Source organism: Typopeltis vanoorti, chromosome 19 (genome assembly GCF_054136105.1).
Source record: "Typopeltis vanoorti isolate ZY-2024b chromosome 19, IOZ_Tvanoo_1.0, whole genome shotgun sequence".
NCBI classification, from domain to species: Eukaryota; Metazoa; Arthropoda; class Arachnida; order Uropygi; family Thelyphonidae; genus Typopeltis; species Typopeltis vanoorti.
In genome coordinates, this window is record NC_143567.1 from 111,542,730 (window position 1) to 111,564,869 (window position 22,140).

General features: G+C 39.6%; 1 protein-coding gene across 1 annotated transcript in view; it reads left to right on the forward strand.

Annotated features, from left to right (window-relative positions):
• Positions 1-22,140, forward strand: part of LOC150096445 (tRNA (uracil-5-)-methyltransferase homolog B-like) — a 261,744-nt gene that overhangs the window by 69,358 nt on the left and 170,246 nt on the right. Inside the window, exons 5-6 of the mRNA XM_090409068.1 lie at positions 1,172-1,271; positions 9,329-9,417. Coding sequence (XP_090265194.1) covers positions 1,172-1,271; positions 9,329-9,417 — 189 coding nt within the window. The remainder of the gene's footprint in view (positions 1-1,171; positions 1,272-9,328; positions 9,418-22,140) is intronic.

Below are 22,140 nucleotides of genomic sequence, written 5' to 3' on the forward strand. Positions count from 1 at the left end.
CAAACTTTGCTTGCTTATATTTGGATAAAGTGTAATCAAACAAAGCTTGTCTCAGTATCTCTCTCAATAAAGTACCTCAGTAAAGATCGAAACCGGTCTGGGTAGTGGCCCTTCCCTGAAGGGAGGGGAAACTTTGTTTGCTTACACCTGGATAAAGGATTAAACTAAATTTATTATAGTTTAACCAAGTGGGAAAAAACTTCCAACATGGGAAGTTGGTTGATCAACCTATAGTATGTTTGTACTGTATACGGTAGTGGGTTTGGAAAGCAAAAAGTTGTTTATGTTTGATTTACATTGGGAAATACTTCAGGGGAAAGACTGTTCCATAGTAGCTGGGATGAAGGAGAAGGAAAAGAAACTTGTTCTATGGGTTTGTTTCAAGGTGTACTGTGAAAGGATGTTGGGTGGCAGCTGTTTACATTAGTTGTTTACATTTGATTTACAAAGACCCAGACCAGTTTCAATCTTTATTGAGATCTCGCCAGTGGGTAAATATGACTTCTCCATTACTTCCACCTTAGTATCACCACCTCTGGGTCTGGCTCTCACTGATGAGACCTCAATAAAGAATGAAACCGGTCTGGGTAGTGGCCCTTCCCTTAATGCATCATTATACATGTCTGCAAGGAGATGTGCTTTACATTATGGGTGATACTAAGACACGTGATGAGAGCTTAGTCCACCTTTACTACGAGTTGTCTCAGTCCTGAAGATACTTCAGACAAAACTTTGTTTGCTTACACTTGGATAAAGGATTAAACTAAATTTATTATAGAACATTTGCCATGGAAATACTTGTAGAATACACAAATTGCAGAGACCAATCGTCTATGTGAGACTGAGGTGGGTGAGTTGGTAAGAAATGGATCATTTATCAACCTGTCTGCTCTTCTCTGTATTTAGTCAAGCATTTTGAGTGAGCTTTTAGGAGCCGCACTCCAAATGCGGAAGCAGTATTCTATAACTTGGTGGATTTTTGACTTGTATAACTTGTGAAATTTTTGACTTGTAAAAAAAAATTCACTAATGAATTTTTTAATGGTTTTATTATTTAATGCCATCCGTTTAAGATGTCTCATCATAAATTCAACATCAGAACTTAAACGTTTTATAAATTTTCACTTTCAAAATTGACGAATTCTCTTATTGATTGTTATTTACGTTTCAGCCTGTTACAGATAGATATCGCAATAAGGATGAATTCTGTATAAGGATGGGTGTTGATGGTAGCCCAAAAACTGTAGGCTTTCTTGTCGAAAGTAGTGCTGGTAAGTGATTGAATGAAAGTTGGTTAAAACATATTCACTGTGAGTGTTATAAAAATATTTTTCATTATTAAATTTCCGAGTTTGGGGTCACTTAAGGGTAAGAGCCAAATAACTGCACATAGGTTTAAAGAAATGTAGAGAACCAACTCGGGCTTCAGACCTAATGTCCAATCCTCACCTTCACATGGTATGTCCTGTTAGTAAGTATCTACTGAGTACTGAACGAACAAAGATGTGCTGTCAATTTTGGAACTTAGCTGACCAAATGGTACTTTTTATTGGCTTAAACCATAAATGCATACGATGGTACAACATGAGATTTCATGCCAGCTGGGGTGTCCCCCAGTTGAACAAGGCCCCCACTGTTTTCATCAAGGAACCAGGGTGAACAGTGAAAAGGCAGCTACTGGAACAAGATGCAACTCAACATCTAGAAGAAGAAGAATAAACTCAACATCAGAAGAACTGAAGGTAGGCACCATCAATATAAGGACTATTAATGTAAAGGAAATTGAACTTGCAGAAGAATTGGAAAAGTACCACATGGAAAAAATTGGTATAACTGAGACAAAGTAAAAACAGGTGATATATTACTAAATAATAATTATAAGATTCTGCTTTCAGGGAATAATGATCAGGGAAAGGAATGAGTGGCGATAGCATTCGACACCAAACATGATGATAAACTTCTTGATTGGAAAGCACTTTCAAGTAGAGTTGTGTGAACAAACTTCAAAATGGAGAAATGAACCATGAAACTTATTTGTGCCTATGGTTCCATAGAAAGTGGAGATTTTTGAGTCATTAGACCAGGAAACTGACATAAAGAAAATGGAAAAAGCGGTCTTTGTTGGAGACCTGAACATCAGAGTAGGAAATGAATCTCACCACGTTTATAGGCACATTTTGGGAAAATTTGGAGAAAAGGGCAAAGTTAATAATAATTGTAGGTATTTGTTGGACTTCTGTTCAGGACACAGACTAGTCATTACTAACACCATGTTTCAGCATAAAGATGTGCACAAGTTCACATGGAGAGAAGAGACAAGAAATAAGAAAAGCCTCGTTGACTATGTCATTGTTGATAGTGATATCATAAAACTGGTTCAAGATACAAGAGTTTACAGAGGAATCGAAATTGGATGTGACCATTACTTAGTACTAAGCAGGATAAAAATGGATATCACATTGAAAAGAACAGTATGTAAAAAAGCTTTAAAAAGAATTCAAGTTTAGCAGCTTTTACATGTAAATTGTAGGCTCAACTATGCAAACATTATTGAAGAAAATTTGCAGCAGTTTGAAAACAAGAACCAAACCTTGGAGTCTCACTGGCAAACTCTGAAGACATTGATTGATTCAGCGAGGGAGGTATGTGATGAAGTTGTATATGCAAGGATAGAAAAATATAACCACCGTGGTGGACACAAGAAGTTAAAGAAGCAGTCCAAGTAAAGAAGAAAGCATACCAAAAGCTTGTAGCAAATAAATTGGCAGATGTTCTAAAAGAATACAAAGAAAAATGTAAGAGAGCTATGTGAAAAAGTAGCTAAACAAAAGTCATGGAAATACTGTAAGAATATAGAAAATAAATATTAGGAGGGTGACAAAATGTTTTGAGGCTAATGAAAAAAACTTAGAAATGTAGGAAAAAATACTGTGAAAGGAATCAAAAGATGTGATAAAGGTGGAATGAAAACTGAAGATAAGGATATCTTAGCTGTCTGGATTAATTACTTTGAAAGACTGTTAAATGAACCAAGAGCAGTGACAGAACTGTTCTACAAAATTATTAAGAGGAATATAAAGAGGAGTACATATTATTATTATTTCGGGCGACTCCAAGGAGGCATTAGACTCCTCAAGGGAGGCCCTAAACATCATGTCCACACAACTATACGACATTCTCACAGTATCTATCATACCTTGCCTTGAACTCACTCACCGTCATAGCACCCACAACAGACTCTGGCAACTTATTCCACTTATTTATCACTCTAAAAGTAAAGAACCCAGCTCTAACACCCTTGCTAACCACACTCTTGCCCAGCTTCCATAGGTGTCCCCTAATTCTCCCACCACCAGTCCTGATCTCAAAAATATCCTCTGAATTAATCCTATAGAATCCCTTTAGCAATTTGAATGTCTCACTCATATCTCCCCTTTTCCACCTATCAACTAGTTTCTGCAACCCACAAATCTTCAACCTGTTCTCATATGGTTCATTTCATAAACCTGCTATCATCTTAGTCACTTGCCTCTGGATCCTCTCTACCTCCTCCCCATCAAGAAGGAACCAAGGTGACCAAATCTGGGCATGTTAGTCGAGATGAGGTCTTATCAGGGCTCGGTACAGAGGTACAATAACTTGCTTGTCTCTCCTTGTCAAGGTATTTTTCAACAACCAAGTGAGCTGATGAGCTGATTTAGCTACTTTTTAAATGTGCCCCCTAAACTTCATCTCCATATCCACCAACACTCCCAAGTCCTTGGCCTCATCAATCTCCTGGGTACAGTTCCACCAATGTGGTATACTGCTGCTAATCTTTTCACCCCAAAATGCATAACCTTACATTTTGTCACATTAAATTGACATCCATTCTCCTTAGCCTAGAACTCCAATCTATCCAGTTATCCTGCAAGATTTTGACATCTTCTGCATTCACTATCACCCTACCCAACTTTGCTGATGATGATGCAAAGTTGGGTAGGGTGATACTTTGCATCATCCTTCCCTATATCATTAATGAACAGATTAAACAGCAGTGGTCCAAGAACAGAATCCTGCGGCACACCGCTAGTCACAGGCTGTCTTTTGGACTCTACTTCTGAATAAACTACTCTTCGATATCTCTCCGTCAACCACCCACCTATCCATCTCACCAACCCTATATCCATTCCCATATATTGAAGTTTATGGATTAGAATTCCATGTGTCATGGATTAGAATTCCATGACATTCCTGTCAAACGCCTTTGTCAGGTCCAGCAGTATCACTGTAAACCCATTACCCTTATCCAGTTCAGCCGTCACCTTGTTATAAAACTTGAGCAAGTTACTGAGGCGTGATCTACCCTTCACAAAGCCATGCTGTCCCCTGTACAGTATCTCATTTTCATCAATCCATTCCTGTATTTTTCCCTCGACTACTTTCTCCAAGACCTTGACAACGACTCCTGATATGCTGATTGGCCGGTAATTTGCAACCGTAGCCTTGGATCCTTCTTTATGCAGTGAAACTATTTTCCCCCTCTTTCCGCACCTTCGGGACTAAACCAGACCCGAGACTCAGATTAAACTACATGGCCAAGGGGCACTGATAATTCCTTAGCTGCTTCACGCAAGACCCGTGCCGGTATACCATCCAATCCCACAGATGTATTCACATTAAGGTTCTGTAATAGACTATTCACCTCCACCTCATTCATCACAATTCCTGTATAAACTAATGGTTCCTTCATTTCTTCAATGTCACCACCTGGATGATATACTTTTGCAAAGGGCACGCTCAGTAACTCCACTATATCGACTGATTCAGTGACGTCCTTACGATCGTCATTCCTTAAAATCATTTTGCCGTGTACAGTTTTTTCCTTGCTTGCAGCATATTGAAAGAACTGTTTGGGATTCTCTTTTACTTGCATAGCTAGTTTCCTCTCATAATCTGCTTTTGCTGTTTTTACCACACTTGTTATCTTTCTGGCCTGCACTTTATACCGTTCCATGTGCCTGCAGATCACCCCTTTCTTTAAATTCCCTCCACAGTTGTTTCTTTTTTTGCAGCTCAAGCTTAATGGTGTTATTCATCCATTTAACCTCTACTTTTTTTACTATTCGGACCCTAGGTATACAATCAGCAATACCCTCCTGTAAATGCTCCTTGACCACTTCCTATGCTCTATCAATGTCCAGCCCTTGCAGTTGTACATCATGGCACTGATCCAAGCAATCTCCTAAGCTTGTCATACTTGCCAGCACGGTAATTCCGCATATACTCTTTCTTAATCGAAAATTCCACACCTTTAGCCACCTCCCAGGTCAAGACCTTATAATCACTCTCACCAATAGGTGGCAACATGGTCATATTCATTGCAGTCAAATTCTGAGATGTTATTACCAGGTCAAGCACTCTCACACCCCTAGTATTTTCAATTACATGCTGTCTCAGATAGTTATCCCTTAATAATTGAATAAAATCCATTTCCTTCCTCACATGTGTCCTCTCCTCCTTCCAATCAATGTTACCATAGTTGAAATCCCCCATAATAATTACCCTCCTTCCACTCATTTCATCAATTTGTTTATGCATACTATCTCCACCATCTATTCCATCACCTGGTCTATAGCAGCACCCAACTGTATATTTTATTCTGCCAGTCTCCATCTCAAACCAAATAGCCTCAAATGAGTTCTTTTCACTATCCTGCGATACAACTTCAATTCTCCTTGGCTGCAGTTCATCAGCTATCATCAATAACATCCTCCCCCATTTTATTCTCTCTTTCCCTCCTAAACACACTATAACCTACACACATTCTATCCCACTAACTATATCATCTTCCGTCAGCCATGTTTCACTAATGCCAATAACCTGTAGCCAGGAAGAACCAGTCAAGGCCAAAAATTCTTCCTTTTTGTTCCTAATACTCCTGGCATTAGTATACATGAAATGCAGTGATCCCTTTGTCCCACCCCTATCTTGATGCATTATTCTAAATGTCCCATTCCCATTTTATGTCCTTAGTGCCGACTCGGGTACATTATATACATTCTTACACTCAACTGTCTCACTGATGTCCGCATATCCACTCCCCCCCCCCCCTTCCTTGGTAGTTCTAGTTTCCCTGGTTCTGCACATCCATTTTCACTTCATTCAGCAACACTTTTTCCAGTCTCCACACACCAAGTCCATTCAAATGCAGGCAATCCATCCTGTATAAGTCCTTTCGCCCATCAAACAAATTCCACACCACACCGTCTGCATAACCTGCGCATAATGTCATTTGTGATTATGGCCCTCCTTCTAAACTTCTCTCTGTCATACCGCAGCAACAGACTCACTATTCTAACTCTGTCACTCTTTTCTTTCATTACCTTTAACAAAACTTTCAAGTCCTCTCTCATAAAAAATTTATCACCTTTCAATTCATTTGTACCCGCCACAACTATTAATTCTTTCACCCTCTGTTTTTGCACTCTAATACTCTCACTTACTAAATTTCGCACCCGGTAAGTACGATTTAGTTACGCTCCCATCTATCACTCATCTTAATAATGAGTCACCATACAACACTCTTTCCTTAATTTCAGAAACTCTCCCACTCTTACGCTGTTTATTTACGTTAGCCGAATCACTCTGGAAACAGTTTTACATTGCCGCTGTGCATTTTGTATCACTGCGCGCAATCTAGCGATCTCACTTCCTACAAATAATTCCTCATTTTTTTATCATTCAAACCATTTTCTCTCTCTCTGTATAGTTGCTTTAACTCTTTCTTTGATCACCGCTCTCATTGCCATCTTGTACATCACAATTCCCTATCAAGCCACTATTTGCACTCACATTCTGGCTTTCTTCAACCATAACTGTCTCACAACCTGACATATACTTCAACTCCTCACCTTGCTTACACTTTCTGCACGTTCTCCCACCACTATCACTTGCAATCCAAACTCCGGCCTCATTTGGGAATGCATACATCCCACACACATCACATTGGACAAACTCTCTCACATTATAGCTTTTGAACAATGGCATCGTATTTTTGGACACCATTATCTTATGTCGCACTGGCACCATATTCAAATCTATGAAATGTATCGTTAAATACTAAATTAAATAACGGAATTCACACCAAAATCACACAGACACAACAAGTTACCAAAATTAGACAATATTACGTTATGATTTTAACCTATATTCTAATTTTTACTCAAAATTATACTTAGCTTTCGGGAGCTCTCTGAAAACACAACCCACTGTCTAGTCTTCTAGCAGGCTATCTCAATACTTGAGGTAGAAAAAAACCATCAGAAACTTGAAATGTTGAAAGACAGCAGGAATAGATAATTGTTTTTTGATTTTTTAGGAAATGACAACATATACTAGATTATTAATTAAAAACTTGAATCAGTACCTTCCTATATTTCGGCAGTGTTACATTGCCATCTTCAGGGATCACAAAACAATGATATGTACACACAGGCACTAATATTAAGCAATTGAGGCTGAAGAAGGGCAACTGAAATTGGTCCTAGAGTCCTAGGAGATACCCCTAGTGGGCTAAATTGGGTTGTCTTGGTTGTTGGGCTGATGTTCGTAGAATGCAAGCTTCCCAAATTTGGGGAAGTCTCATGCACTAAAATTTGTTGCGTTTGGGAAGTTGTTCAGAGCTGAAGCTGATTCCAGGAATAATTTTTCATACTTACACCTGCTTTGGTGTAATAAAGTAGTCTTCTTCCACTATATTCTGTGGTGGGTGTCCATTCCCTATATCTAAGGTACATCTGGAAACTAATCAAATCCCTAAGAAAATATGACCTCACAACGTGTTACAAACCACATAAGAAATTGGCATCTCTTATCTGCTCCACCAATGACGAGCCACTTCCCCTAGACCTTCCTGGAGTATACCAGGTCCCTGGATGTAGTCCTTGTGTTCGGATATCCTGATATTGGCTGTCTTGCCTGTTTGTCTTAGTAGGACAGTGTGCAACTGCAAGGGACCTGGTATACTCTAGGTAGGTCTAGGGGAAGTGGCTGGTCTTTTGTGGAGCAAATAAGAGATGACAATTTCTTATGTGGTTTGTAACAAGTTGTGAGGTCATATTTTCTTAGGAATTTTGTTAGTTTTCAGATGTACCCTGGATATAGGGAATGGTGATAGATTTAGAGTAATCTCTGCTTTGAGGGGTTTTAATATTTTTTGGATTGTTTGGGGATTGTAACACCTAAGCCATTGGCTAAGAAGGTTTAAAGATATGGTTAGGTTCAGTGGTTAGGGCATTGTTATCTGCACTGGTTAATTTTGCCCTGTTATATAGTGTTTTTTTAATCCCATATTGTTGGGAGGGCAGGTGGTGTGACTGCTGGGGAATATATCTACCTGTATGTATAGGATTTCTGTTAACGGAGAATGCTAGGGATATGTCAAGCTGGTATATAATCAGAGTATCTAAGAATTGGAGCCTGTTGTTGTTTTCCTTTTCCAAGGTAAACTGGATCCTGGGATGTTGATTGTTTATGTGTGTTAAGAAATTGTGGAGTGTATCTAGTCCATCCAGCTAAATGAAGAACACATCATCCACATAGCATAGCCAGACACTGAGTTTATATGTGGGGCAGAGTTTAAGACTTTTTCTTCAAAGGTCTCCATAAAGAAGTTAGTTGGTTGGATGGGAGGGGGCAGAGAGAGAGAGTGAGAGTGGAGAACCCATGGCTGTCCCCTCTATCTGTTTGTACGCTTTTCTTTGCAAAACAAGATAGTCTGAGTTCATGGTGAACTGAAATAGGGCTGAAATATTGGGAGGAAATATGGCTTGGATGAGGCTTAAGGTATCTTTGAATGGGACATTGGTGAACAAAGAGGAGACATCAAAACTAACCATTATGTCAGTGTGTTGGAGTGAGAGGTTTTCTATACTGGCTTTAAAGTCGACTGAGTTTTTTTATGTGTGAAAGTGTGTTACCAGTTGGTTTGGTTGGTTTATAGTTTATTTGGCACAAAAACTACAAAGGTCATACTGTGCCATACTAAGGTTACAACGATACATAAGCAGTTATAAATTAGGAAGAAATAATTAATGGAAGATTGATACACTTATGTTTCCCATTAAGGAGATAACTGAAGGCCATCAGAAACTGTTTAAATTTGAATGAGGTAAAAGATCTCAAGCTCTCTCTATATAAAATTCCATAAGGAATCTGCTCTTGTGTAAGATCTTGGTTTTCTTCCAAAGGCCTGTATAGTAGAGGTGGCATATTCAGCAAAGCCAGATTGCTCAGGTTTGTGGTGACGGATATAAGATTTATGTTTTATAAGCTCTCTGTGTCTTAGGAAGAAATCTCAGATTCTTCTTATTAAAAGATTTTGAACATTTTGCTAAAGTTCTGAAGCCTTTCAGCATCATGATTTTCTTTTATCCTGTCAGAAAGATTTAAACCTTCCTTTCTTCACCTAAAGACAGCATCCATTTAACTTTCAAGTTGTCTGTTAGATTCCTTACTCTTGTGGCTTCTATTTTTGAGAGTAGGATAGATTCACAAGTGCCCACTGTGAAGAATATAAATCTTATGTCCAGTACAATGAATCTGAGCAATCTAGCTTAACTGAACATGCCATCTCTATTAAGCAAAGAGTCCTTTGGAAGAAAACAAAGCTCTTGCACAAGAGTCTATTCTTTATGGAACATTTATATAAAGAGAGCCGTAAGGGCTTTTTACATCATGTGAATTTAAACAGATCTGATAGCATTCCATTATCTGTCCATGAAAAATATTATTGTATCAATCTTCTGTTTCTTAAGTTATTTTCCTATGTATATATGCACACATGCACATTTTCAAATTTATTGGAGTACAGTTCCATCAATGTTATACAGCTGTTAATCTTTTCATTCCAAAATGCATAACCTTACACTTTACCACATTAAACTGATATCCATTCTCCTTTGCCCAGACTGCCAGGCTATTCAAATCATCCTGCAAAATTTTAACATTATCTGTATTAAATATTGCTTTACCCAATTTTTCATCATCGGAACAATTGAACAGTTCCTCTCATATCCTTTCCTATATCATTAATTAAACAGTATTGGCCCAAGAACAGAGCCCTGTGTCAAGCCTCTAGTAACAGTCCTTCTTCTATATACTCTACTTCTGGATAAACTACTATCTGATATCTCTTCATCAACTACCCTCTTATTCACCTCACTGACCCTATATCCAGTGGTGAGCTATAAAAATTTTAACAAAGGGCTCGCATCGTCGAGCAAAAAAAAAAAAAAAAAAAAAAGCTGTATTTCACACAAAAACTTTTATTAATACAGCTTGTGTACAAATTCCAATCAAAATGTACGAGAGGACAATCAACGTCTAAAGGCTATCATTTTTAAACAAATATTTCATGATCTAAACATGAAATATTTGCACACAATCAACTATGTTAATTTATCTTACATAAGAAAAACATTTTTTAACTATCAAAATATAACAGAATGAAATCTTTTATAAAACATTTGATTGGCTACTGGTTTAACTATACAATTGGCTACTAGAAGAGAGAAGGGTAAAGATAGCGCATGTGCTTATTTTATTTTCAAGCTTGGGCGCATTCGTTATAGAGGAGCTGAAACAATAATTCCAAATAATCTATACACTGCCGAATAGACTAATTTTTGTTAGGTTACCTTATGAGTTTATCGCTTAATATGTTTCAAAAAAATTTTTTTTTTGAAAAAATAAAAAAGTAAACAAGAAGAACAAGAGGCTTGCAGATTTGAGAAAAATTTAACAAAGGGCTCGCGCAAGCCTCTTATAGCTCACCACTGTCTATATATATCCATCCCCATGTGTTGCAGTTTACTCGTTAGAATTCTATGTGATATCCTGTCAAAGGCTTTTGCAAAGTCCAGCAGTATCACTGTAAACCCATTACCTTTATTCAACTCAGCTGTCAATGTATTCTAAAACGTCAGGAAGTTACTCAGGTATGACTTACCCTTCACAAATTCCATATTCCCCCCCCCCCCATACATTATCTCATTTCTGTTTATCCATTCTTGTATTTTATTCTCGACCAACTTCTCCAGTATCTTGACAACAACTCCTGATATGCTAATTGGTCGTTAATTTGCAACATCAGTCTTGGAGTTCCCCTTTATGCAGTGGAAGTATTTTCCCCTCTTTCCATCCCCTTGGGACTAACCCAGAGCTGAGACTTTGATTAAACAACGTAGTCAAGGGGACTGACAATTCTAGAATATTCATGTAAACCTTGATCTGGTATACCATCTAATCCCATAGTTCACGTTAAGGTTCTGTAATATGCATGCACCTTCATTTCATTTACCTCACTTCCTATGTAAGCTTTTGCCTCTCTTGTTCACTGCAGTATCTCCACCTATACTCTTGCAAAGTGTTCACTTTGAAATTTACTATTCTGACTAATTCAGTTACCTCCCTACCATTGACATTCATTAAAATCATTCTGTCCTAAATATTCTTTATTTTGCTTGCAACATATGAAAAGAACTGTTTGGGATTATCTTTGGCCCGCACTGCTGATTTCCTTTCATACTTACTCTGCTTTTGCATTTCTTGCCACTCTAATAACTGTGCTTTGTACTGCTCATGTGTGCCTCCTTGTTACCTTTCTCCTTGTATTCCCTCCACAATTTTTTTCTTTTTTTGCAGCTCCAGCTAATGCAATATCCATCTATTTAACTCCCACTTAATTTATTCTTCTTCTGACTCTAAGTATGCAATCTGCCATTACTTCCCTCAAACACTCCTTTATGATTTTCCATGCATTATCAACACCCAGACCCTGCAGCTTCACATGCCATGGCACTGATCCAAGCAATCTCCTAAGTTTCTCATATTTACCTGTCCTGTAATTCAACATATACCTCCTCTTAACTGAAAATTAAATGCATTTAGCTACCTCCCAGGTCAAGATCATATGATCACTCTCAACAGTTGGTGGCACTGTGGTCATATTGGTTATAGATGCATTCTCAGATCGAGCACTCTCAAACTCCTAGTATATTCCATCACATGCTGTCTCTCTCTCGCAAGTAATTATTCCTTAGTAACTGCATAAATTCCATTTCTTCCTCCCATGTGTCCTCTCCTTCCAATCTATGTTCCCATAGTTGAAATCCCCCATAATAATTATCTATCCTCCATTCATTGAGCCTATTTGTTGATGCATACTATCTCCATTATCTCTTGGTCTATCGCAGCATCCAACTGCATATTTTGTTCTGCTGGCCTCTATCTCACACCAGATAGAGGGCAGCAGATGTGTGCTATTTTCACTGACTGCAATTGAACTCTCTTTGCTTGCAATTCATTGGCTATCATCAATAACACTCCTCCCCACATTCTTTTCTCTCTATTCTCCCTGAACACACTATACCCTTCACATTATATCCCACTAACTACACTATCTACCAATAATTGTCTAGAGACTTCATCAGTTTGTGATTGATATCAGCAGGTGAACCCTAATAACCCACTGAATTCAGTGACAGATCGTGGACATGCTGCTCTGGACCTCAATTGCCATTCCAATTCTTCTCACAGGTGTTTGATGGGATTGCGGTTGACTCTGTGCAGGCTAGGGAAGTCATTTCCCCATCTTTTCATACCATTCCATAACAGCTATGTGGCATGGGGATTGTTGTCTTGATAGTAACATGGGTTTTTTCCATAAAAACTTCACCCCCCCCCCCCCCCACCCCCCCCCCCCCCCACCCCCCCCCCCCCCCACCCCCCCCCCCCCCCACCCCCCCCCCCCCCCACCCCCCCCCCCCCCCACCCCCCCCCCCCCCCACCCCCCCCCCCCCCCACCCCCCCCCCCCCCCACCCCCCCCCCCCCCCACCCCCCCCCCCCCCCACCCCCCCCCCCCCCCACCCCCCCCCCCCCCCACCCCCCCCCCCCCCCACCCCCCCCCCCCCCCACCCCCCCCCCCCCCCACCCCCCCCCCCCCCCACCCCCCCCCCCCCCCACCCCCCCCCCCCCCCACCCCCCCCCCCCCCCACCCCCCCCCCCCCCCACCCCCCCCCCCCCCCACCCCCCCCCCCCCCCACCCCCCCCCCCCCCCACCCCCCCCCCCCCCCACCCCCCCCCCCCCCCACCCCCCCCCCCCCCCACCCCCCCCCCCCCCCACCCCCCCCCCCCCCCACCCCCCCCCCCCCCCACCCCCCCCCCCCCCCACATCAGAGTTTGCCACTGAATTTCCAAGGTTTGATTCCTGTTCTCAAACTCTTTCATTTTCTTTTGAATAATATTTCTGTATTTTAGTCTACAGTTCACATCTGAGAGCTGCTCAACTTTTATTCGCTTTAAAACTTTCTTACATGGTATTCTTTTCAATATGAAATTCAATTTTATCCTGCTCAAGACTAAATAGTGATCACTTCCAATTTCAAATCCTCTGTACACTCTGGTGTCCTGCACCAGGGAGAAAACATCACTATCAACAATAACATAGTCAATGAGACTTTTCTTATTCCTAGCCTCTTCTCTCCATGTGAATTTGTGCACATTTTTATGTTGGAACATGGTGTTAGTAATAACCAGTCCATGTCCTGAGCAGAAATCCAACAGATATTTGCCATTATTATTAGCTTTGCTCTTTTCTCCAAATTTTCCCAAAATATTTTTGTATGTCTCACAATCATTTCCTACTCTGCTATTTAGATCCCCAACAAGGACCAACTTTTCCTTTTTCATTGTGTCAGTTGCTTTTTCTAAAGCCTCAAAAAATTCCTCCACTTCTACCTTAGTAGAACCTTCTGTGGGACCATAGGCACAAATAAGTCTCATTGTCCAGTTCCCCATTCTCATATTTGCCCACATTACTCTACTTGAGACTGACTGCCATTCAAGAAGATTAGCCTCGTATTTTGTGTTGAATACTATGGCTACTCCTTCTTTTCCTTGATTGTTATTGCCTGAATATAACATTTTGTATTTATTGCTCAGAAAGATCTCACCAGTTTTGGTCTTTTTTGTTTCAGTCACCCCTATTATGTCGATCTGGTACTTATCTAATTCCTCAGCTAGCTCCATTTCTTTGCCATTCAGGCTTCTTACGTTGATAGTACCGATCTTTAACTCTGGTGATGTTGAGTTGGGGTTTGTTTTCAGATTTGTTCCAGTAGCTGACTTTTCGCTGTTCGCCCTGGTTCCCTGGCGAAAACAACAGGGGCCTTGTTTAACCGGGCGACGCCCCAGCCGGCATGAAATTTTGTCATGTTGTACCATCATTTTTTATTTTGGTTTAACCAATAAGAATACAATTTGGTCGGCTAAATCCCAAATTGCCAGCCCATCCTCGTTCGTTCAGTATCAAAGTAGATACCCAACAGGGTGCACCACGAGAAGGTGAGGATTGGACATTAGGTCAGAAGCCCTGGTCGGTTCTCTGCATTCCTTTAAAGGCTATGTGGAGGTCTCCTCTCAGTTATACAGCTTTGACCCTTAAGCACCCCGTTGGTCCTTGTTGGGGATCTAAATAGTAGAGTAGGAAATTATTGTGAGACATACAAAAATATTTTGGGAAAATTTGGAGAAAAGAGCAAAGCTAATAATAATGGCAAATAGCTGTTGGATTTCTGCTCAGGACATGGACTGGTTATTACTAACACCATGTTCCAACATAAAAATGTGCACAAATTCACATGGAGAGAAGAGGCTAGGAATAAGAAAAGTCTCATTGACTATGTTATTGTTGATAGTGATGTTTTCTCCCTGGTGCAGGACACCAGAGTGTACAGAGGATTTGAAATTGGAAGTGATCACTATTTAGTCTTGAGCAGGATAAAATTGAATTTCATATTGAAAAGAATGTAAGAAAGTTTTAAAGCGAATAAAAGTTGAGCAGCTCTCAGATGTGAACTGTAGACTAAAATACAGAAAGATTATTGAAAAGAAAATGAAAGAGTTTGAGAACAGGAATCAAACCTTAGAGATTCAGTGGCAAACTATGAAGGAAACATTGATTGATTCTGCCAGAGAGGCATGTTGTGAGGTTGTGTGCAAGGATAAAAAAATCAGAACTCCCTGGTGGACACAGGAAGTTAAAGAGGCAGTGAAGGAGAAGAAGAAAGCATATCAAAAGCTCCTGGCAAATAAGTCAGCTTTTACTCTTACAGAATACAGAGACAAATGTAAGAAAGCTAAACAGTGTGTAAAACTAGCTAAAAAAGTCATGGGAGGACTTTTTCAAGAATATAGAAAATGAATATCAAGAAGGTGGCAAAATATTCTGGAGGTTGTTGAAGAAGCTTAGGAATGGAGGAAAGAGTGCTGTAAAAGGAATTAGAGATGATAAAGGTGAAATGAAAACAGGAGAAAAAGATATCCTTGAAGTATGGAGTAATTACTTTGAAAAACTGCTAAATGAAACAAGCAGTGATGACAGCACAGTGATAAAAAACACTGACCAGGCATGCAGTCAGGAATACATATCCATACTTGAAGTAGAAAAAGCCATCAAAGGCTTGAAATGTGGAAAGGCAGCAGGAGTAGATGATATTCGACCAGAAATGCTGAAGTATGGTGGTATAAGAGTCTTACAGTGGCTGCACTGCATAGTTCAGAAAGCCTGGACAGAGGGACGAATTCCCGATGATTGGAGTAGAGCTCTCATAGTACCCATATATAAAAAGGGAAATAAAACTGAATGTGAGAATTACAGAGGTATTTCCCAACTGAGTGTTCCTGGCAAGATCTATGCAAGTATACTTGAGAAACAGTTGAGAAGAATTGTGGAAGAAAAGCTTGGTGAAGAACAAGCTGGATTCAGGCCAAATAGAGGCTGTCAGGATCAGATCTTCACTTTACGACAAATAGTCGAGAAAGCATGGGAATATAACAAAAATCTGTATTTAAGTTTTGTCGATTTGGAAAAGGCATATGACAAGATGCCAAGAGAGAAGCTATTCAATACGCTGCAGTTATATGGTGTCAATGGGGCATTATATCAAGCAATACTTAGTCTTTATTTGAGTTGTGAGTCAGCAGTTAGAATTGAAGGAAGTACAGGAAGTTGGTTTAATGTTAAATCTGGTGTGAGACAAGGAAGTACATTATCCCCTCTGTTATTCATTATCTATATGGATCACATTATGAAGGAATGTGGTATTAAACCTGATATCAAAATTGGAGATGTTAATGTCAGCTCTTTGCTTTATGCGGATGATGTTATACTTCTAAATAAATCCGCTACAAGTCTGCAAGATTCTCTGACTAAATTGAATAGCTGTTGTAATAGATATGGTATGAAGGTCAGCAATAAAAAGACAAAGACAATGAAAATAGGCAGAATCATTGAAAATGTCAACTGTGTTGTGAATGGAGAACCTGTGGAACAAGTAAAACATTTCAGCTACTTAGGCACAATTTTTACTGAAGATGGTAAACTAAATATAGAAATAGACAACAGAATCAGCAAAGCTGGTATCGTGGGAAGTCAATTGAATAAATTCATATGGAATAAGAAAGAAATTAGCCGGAACACTAAATTAGCTGTATACAAGACTGTGTTCAAACCAATTTTAACTTATGGATCTGAGAGCTGGGTCAGAAGTAAAACACTTGACCAAAGACTAGAGACCGCAGATATGAGAGTCCTGAGAAAGATTAGAGGCGTGAACAGATGGCATCAATGGCAATATCATATTAAAAATGAGGATATTAGGAAAGAACTTGACATTGTCAGCATCCAGGAATGCGTTAGCAGAGCTAATCTCAGATGGTATGGTCACTTAAATAGAATGGAGAGGAAAGATTAGCGAAACAAGTATTCTCTGCCAGGTTGGCAGGAAAACGACCCAGAGGAAGACCAAGATATAGGTGGATTGATACGTTACAAAGTGCCTTAGACGATAGAAATATAAGATCTGATAATGTTGGAGTCTTGACAAGTAACAGACTGATTTGGAGGAAAATTGTCGATAGGAAGTTATTAATGATGTAATTTTTTCATGTAGTACTGTCATATCCTGTACACCCCTTGAGGGTACATGGCAGGAATTTGATGATGATGATATCTAGGTTATGTAAAATAGTATAAATTACTCTTCTAGAGGAGTAGATATATATTTATGCATATATATATATCCTGATAATGCTGAAGAAGTTAACTCATTATGAGAAGACATGTTACTTCAGTAATGATATTCAAAAATAAATAAACCATATAGTAGCTGCATTCAGTACTCTAACTTCGACTGTATTAAAATTTGCAATGTTGTCGTCAAATTCCTTCTTTGAAAGTATTAGACATTCCTAATTATAAACTAATTATGGATATAGACTATATTGGTCTGTTTCTTTCTCATTACACATGCCTGTGATTGAAAAGTTGTCTGAGAAGTAATAATTGATTCTTATAGATTTTTAGGTGCTGAGTTCAGAAAAAATAGAAAAAAAAGAATTCCATCACCCACCAATTTTACCCAATTTCTAATATTATTATTATTATTATTATTATTAAACAAGACCTCATGGAGTCAAAGACTCATCTGGGAGGTTCTTTTATCACACACACATCTCATCATACCGTGTCTTAAACACACTCAAACCCCTTGCAGACACCACACTCTCAGGCAAGGCATTCCAATCATTAACAACTCTGCATGAAAAAAACCTGCCTCTCACTCCCCTACTCACACCCTCCTTATACAGTTTCCAGAAATGACCTCTGGTTCTCCTCTGATCTCCCACTTTGTAGAACTTTTGTAGAACTTCTGTAGAACTATTCTTTGTAGAACTTCTCCACCATTGATCTTATAACAACCCCTTACCAACTTGTAGGCTCTATCATATCTCCCCTCTTCCTTCTCTCCACTAGACTCTGCAAATTACATCTTCTCAATCTTTCCTCATACTCAACATTCCAGAGGTGAGAAACTACCTTAGTCAGTCGCCTTTGGACCCTTTCCAACATCTCTTCATCCTTCTGAAAACCCAGTGACCAAATCTGGGCACAATAGGCCATGCTTGGCCTAATCAAAGCCTTATACAATGGAACAAGAATCTCCCTTCTTCTACACGTCAGTGTCCTCCGTATCATTCCCAGAAGTCTTTGTGTTGTCTTCACAATTTTGGCGATGTGTCTCCTAAATTTTAGATCCCTATCCACTATCACCCCCAGATCTCTTATTTCCTCTACTTCCAACAATATATTCTCACCAAGCATAAATTCTGCATCCCATCTTTGTTTTCCAAATTTTAAAACCTTACATTTTTCAACATTGAACTCACATCCCCATTTGCTTGCCCAATCACTCAATTTATTCAAGTCTTCTTGCAAAACCACAACATCTTCACTACTCTTTATGGCCCAACTTTGCATCATCTGCAAACAACTGAATATCTCCATCCAAATCTTCGCCAATATCATTAATATACAAGTTAAATAGTAATGGCTCTAAAACAGACCCCTGAGGCATTCCACTAGTGACATTCCTTTTCCTGGATATTGTGCCCCCCATACACAACTTGTTGATACCTATCAGATAGCCAGTCTCCAATCCAATGCCCTAATCTAATATCCAACCCCATCTGCTCTAGTTTGACTGTCAACTTGTCATGAGGTACTCTATCAAAAGCTTTTGTGAAATCCAAGTATATTACTGTGTATCCTTCTCCTCTGTGCAAGGAAGCAGTCACTTTATTGTAATAAGTAAGTAGATTACTAAAACATGGCCTTCCTTTAGCAAATCCATGCTTTCCATCAAAGATTATACCATTGTTGTCAACCCAACTCTGGATCGTAGTTCTCACAAGCTTCTCCAACAACTTAACCACAACACCTGACACAGAGATAAGCCTATAGTTTGATGCTTGGGTTCGATCACCTCCTTTATAAAGTGGCACAATCTTGCCCTCCTTCCACTCTTTAGGAACTTGACTGAGTGCAAGACTGGTATTAAAATAATATGTCAAGGCAGGTGTCAACTTTCTGGCACATTCCTTCAGAATACGCAGTGATATATTATTAAGTCCCACAGCCTTATTTATATCTAGTTTACTCAACTCCCCAAACACCTCTTGCTCACTTACAGTCAGTCTCTCCTCCCCATCATCAACTGCTCTCAATCTCTCCATGAAGTCACATTCACAAGATTGAAAGATCTTTATGAACTGCTCATTAAGTATCTCCACCACACATTCTGCAACATCTGTCTTTATACCATTTCCTCCAATCAATGTCATCCTTCCATAATCATTCTTTCTTTTGCTGGCTACATATCGAAAGAACTCCCTAGGATTCTTTTTGGCTTCATTAGCTAACTGCTGTTCATACCTCTCTTTAGCTACTCTCACCAACCAAGTCACCCTCCTTGCCTGGTCTTTGTAGACCTCATGAAATTGGTTACTTCCACTTCTCTTATGCTGCCTCCACAATGCCCTTTTTCTCTGTATCGCATGCTTAATCTCTTTATTCATCCATCTCACACCTACCTTATTTAACCTTCTCACCCGTGGGATACATTTAGACATTGCATCTACTAAATAGTTTTTGAAAATCCCCCAAGCTACATTGATCTCTTTTCCAGCTAACTCCTCATTCTATGCTACACCTGCAAGCTGTCTCCTGAGCTCTTCATAATCACCCCCTTTGTAGTTCCACATATACCCTTTTTTCACACGGGTCCTTGCACTGCTGGCAACCACCCAGGTAATCACCTCATGGTCACGTTTACCAATTGATGGATGATTTGACACCTCATTTATAATTACATCCTCTGATGAGATGACCAAATCCAAGAACCTTAATCCTTGTGTGCCCTTTGTTACATACTGTCTGAGGTAGTTATCCCTCAAAAACTCAAGAAACTCATTTTCTTTACTTCCAGTTGCTATCTCTTCATTCCAGTCTATATTGCCATAATTAAAATCACCCATAATGATCACCCTTTTCTTATTTGCTTGACTTATTTGACTATACATTTTACTATCACCACCATCCACATTACCAGGTCTATAACAACATCCCACCAAGTATTTGATTCTATTCACCTCTATCTCACACCATACTGCCGCAAAACCACTGGCCCTATTTCCCTCTTGCATCTCTACCTTGTATGGACATAACTCTTTCTCTATCATCAATAGCACTCTCCCTCCCTTTTTACCCCTTCTATCCTCACGAAACACATCATACCTTTCCATCTCTATTCCTGTCAGGATGTCTTCCTCATCTAACCATGTCTCACTTATTCCGACAATCTTTGGGTGCACAGGCGCAATTAGTGCAACCATTTCATCCGCCTTGTTTCTTATACTTCTAGCATTGGTATACAAACACAACAGCTCATTTCTGGATCTACAGCTAGTTCCACTGATACCACTCACTCGATGTGATCTCTCCATGCTGGACTGGGGCCATTTCCCTTTCTGCTTCTTCATTTTAGAACCCTTTTCAATTCCATCTGTTTCCTCTTGATCCCTGGTAATCCCATTTCTTTCCTGCCTACACATGCTCTCACCTCCTCTTGGAGCATCCACCTTTCTCATGCTGTGTACCTTGTCCACCCTGAGCTTCCCCGTTTCCCTGCTCCTCTTGCATACCCATTCTCTCATTTTCTATACTCATACCACTCACTTCCCCATTCATTTCCATTCTTCACTCTCTCCTGTCTTACTCTCCTGCTCTTCCACATCACTCCCCCTCTCGATCTGATTCATTCTCTCTATTCACTTCTCTACCTTCCAGCAGCAGTCTCTCCAAGCCACTCGCACCATAACCACTCAAATGCAGTCCATCGCTCCCATACAGCTCACTTGTCCCTCAAACTCATTCCACACATTAACAAACTGTACTCCCATCTCCTCACACATTTCAGCCAGAATATCATTCATAATCCTTGTTCTCTGCCTCATTACACCACAATCATACCTAGGCAACACACTGACTACCCTTCCTGTCACACTATTCTCTTTTATCTTTCCAAGCAGTCTCCTGACATTCATTTTGACATGCTCTTTGTTCTCTCTCAAATCATTTGTACCGATTAATACAATTAACTCTTTTGCTCGCTCCCGCCTCATATCCAATGCTTCAATCACTCTACTCATTTTACCGCCTGGAAAACATACCTTATGCATTTTATCCTCTAGCACACCTTTAATAATGGAGTCGCCATACAACACCACTCGCTCATCTTTTGTTAACTCTTTCATGCCATCATGATTTATTTTAATAGTTTTGACCTGAATTCTCTTAATTTCATTCCACATCCATTTCATTTCTTGCCTCATCCAATCCAGTTCACCTTCCAAATCTCGCGACACATTCTCTCTATCAATAAATCTTTCTAACTTTCTAACTCTCGATCCCCTCTTCTCACTTTCCCTGTCATTCATCCTTCTTTGTTTCCGTACTTTCGGTCCTACATACGTCCAACTTTCACTATCATTCTCACTTTCACTCTCATTTATCTTTCTTTGTTTCCGTACTTTCAGACTAACATGCATCCTACTTTTGCTATCATTCTTCTCACTTTTACTGTCATTCATCTTTCTTTGTTTCAGTACTTTCGATCCAACATGCGTCCAACTTTCGCCATCATTCATTCTTTTTTCGCTATCATTTATTCTTTCGATTTTTTTCACTTGTGATTTCTGCATCACGGCATTTCTACTTTCATTCGTTCTCTCAATTTCGTTTATTTCCGCCTCACTTTCGTCCCTTTTAACATCCGTTACAGTTTTCAAATCGCTCTTTTTCTTTTTTCCTGATTTTTTAACATTTTTTCACCTCTCTTTCAAACGTGCACTCGCAACACAATCGGTACTAACACTTACTGTCATCAATTTCTTATTTGCATTCATCAGTTCCTCGTTCAGGTCACACTTCGCACACACACACCCTTCTTCCATCCGCATTAAACATTCACAAATCATTTATGTAATCGAAGGAATACATATAACAGACCTCACACTTAACGAAACGACTGAAATCTAAATTAAAATCATGGAATGACAATGCCGCTGCCAGTTTTTTCCTATCTGCAGGTTACTAGGTCTAATAATAACGATTTCGTAATTTATTTTAGGCAAGAAAAATCCCCCACACTAATAATACCGGTAGCATACAACGTTTACAGCCGCTCTTACTCAAACAA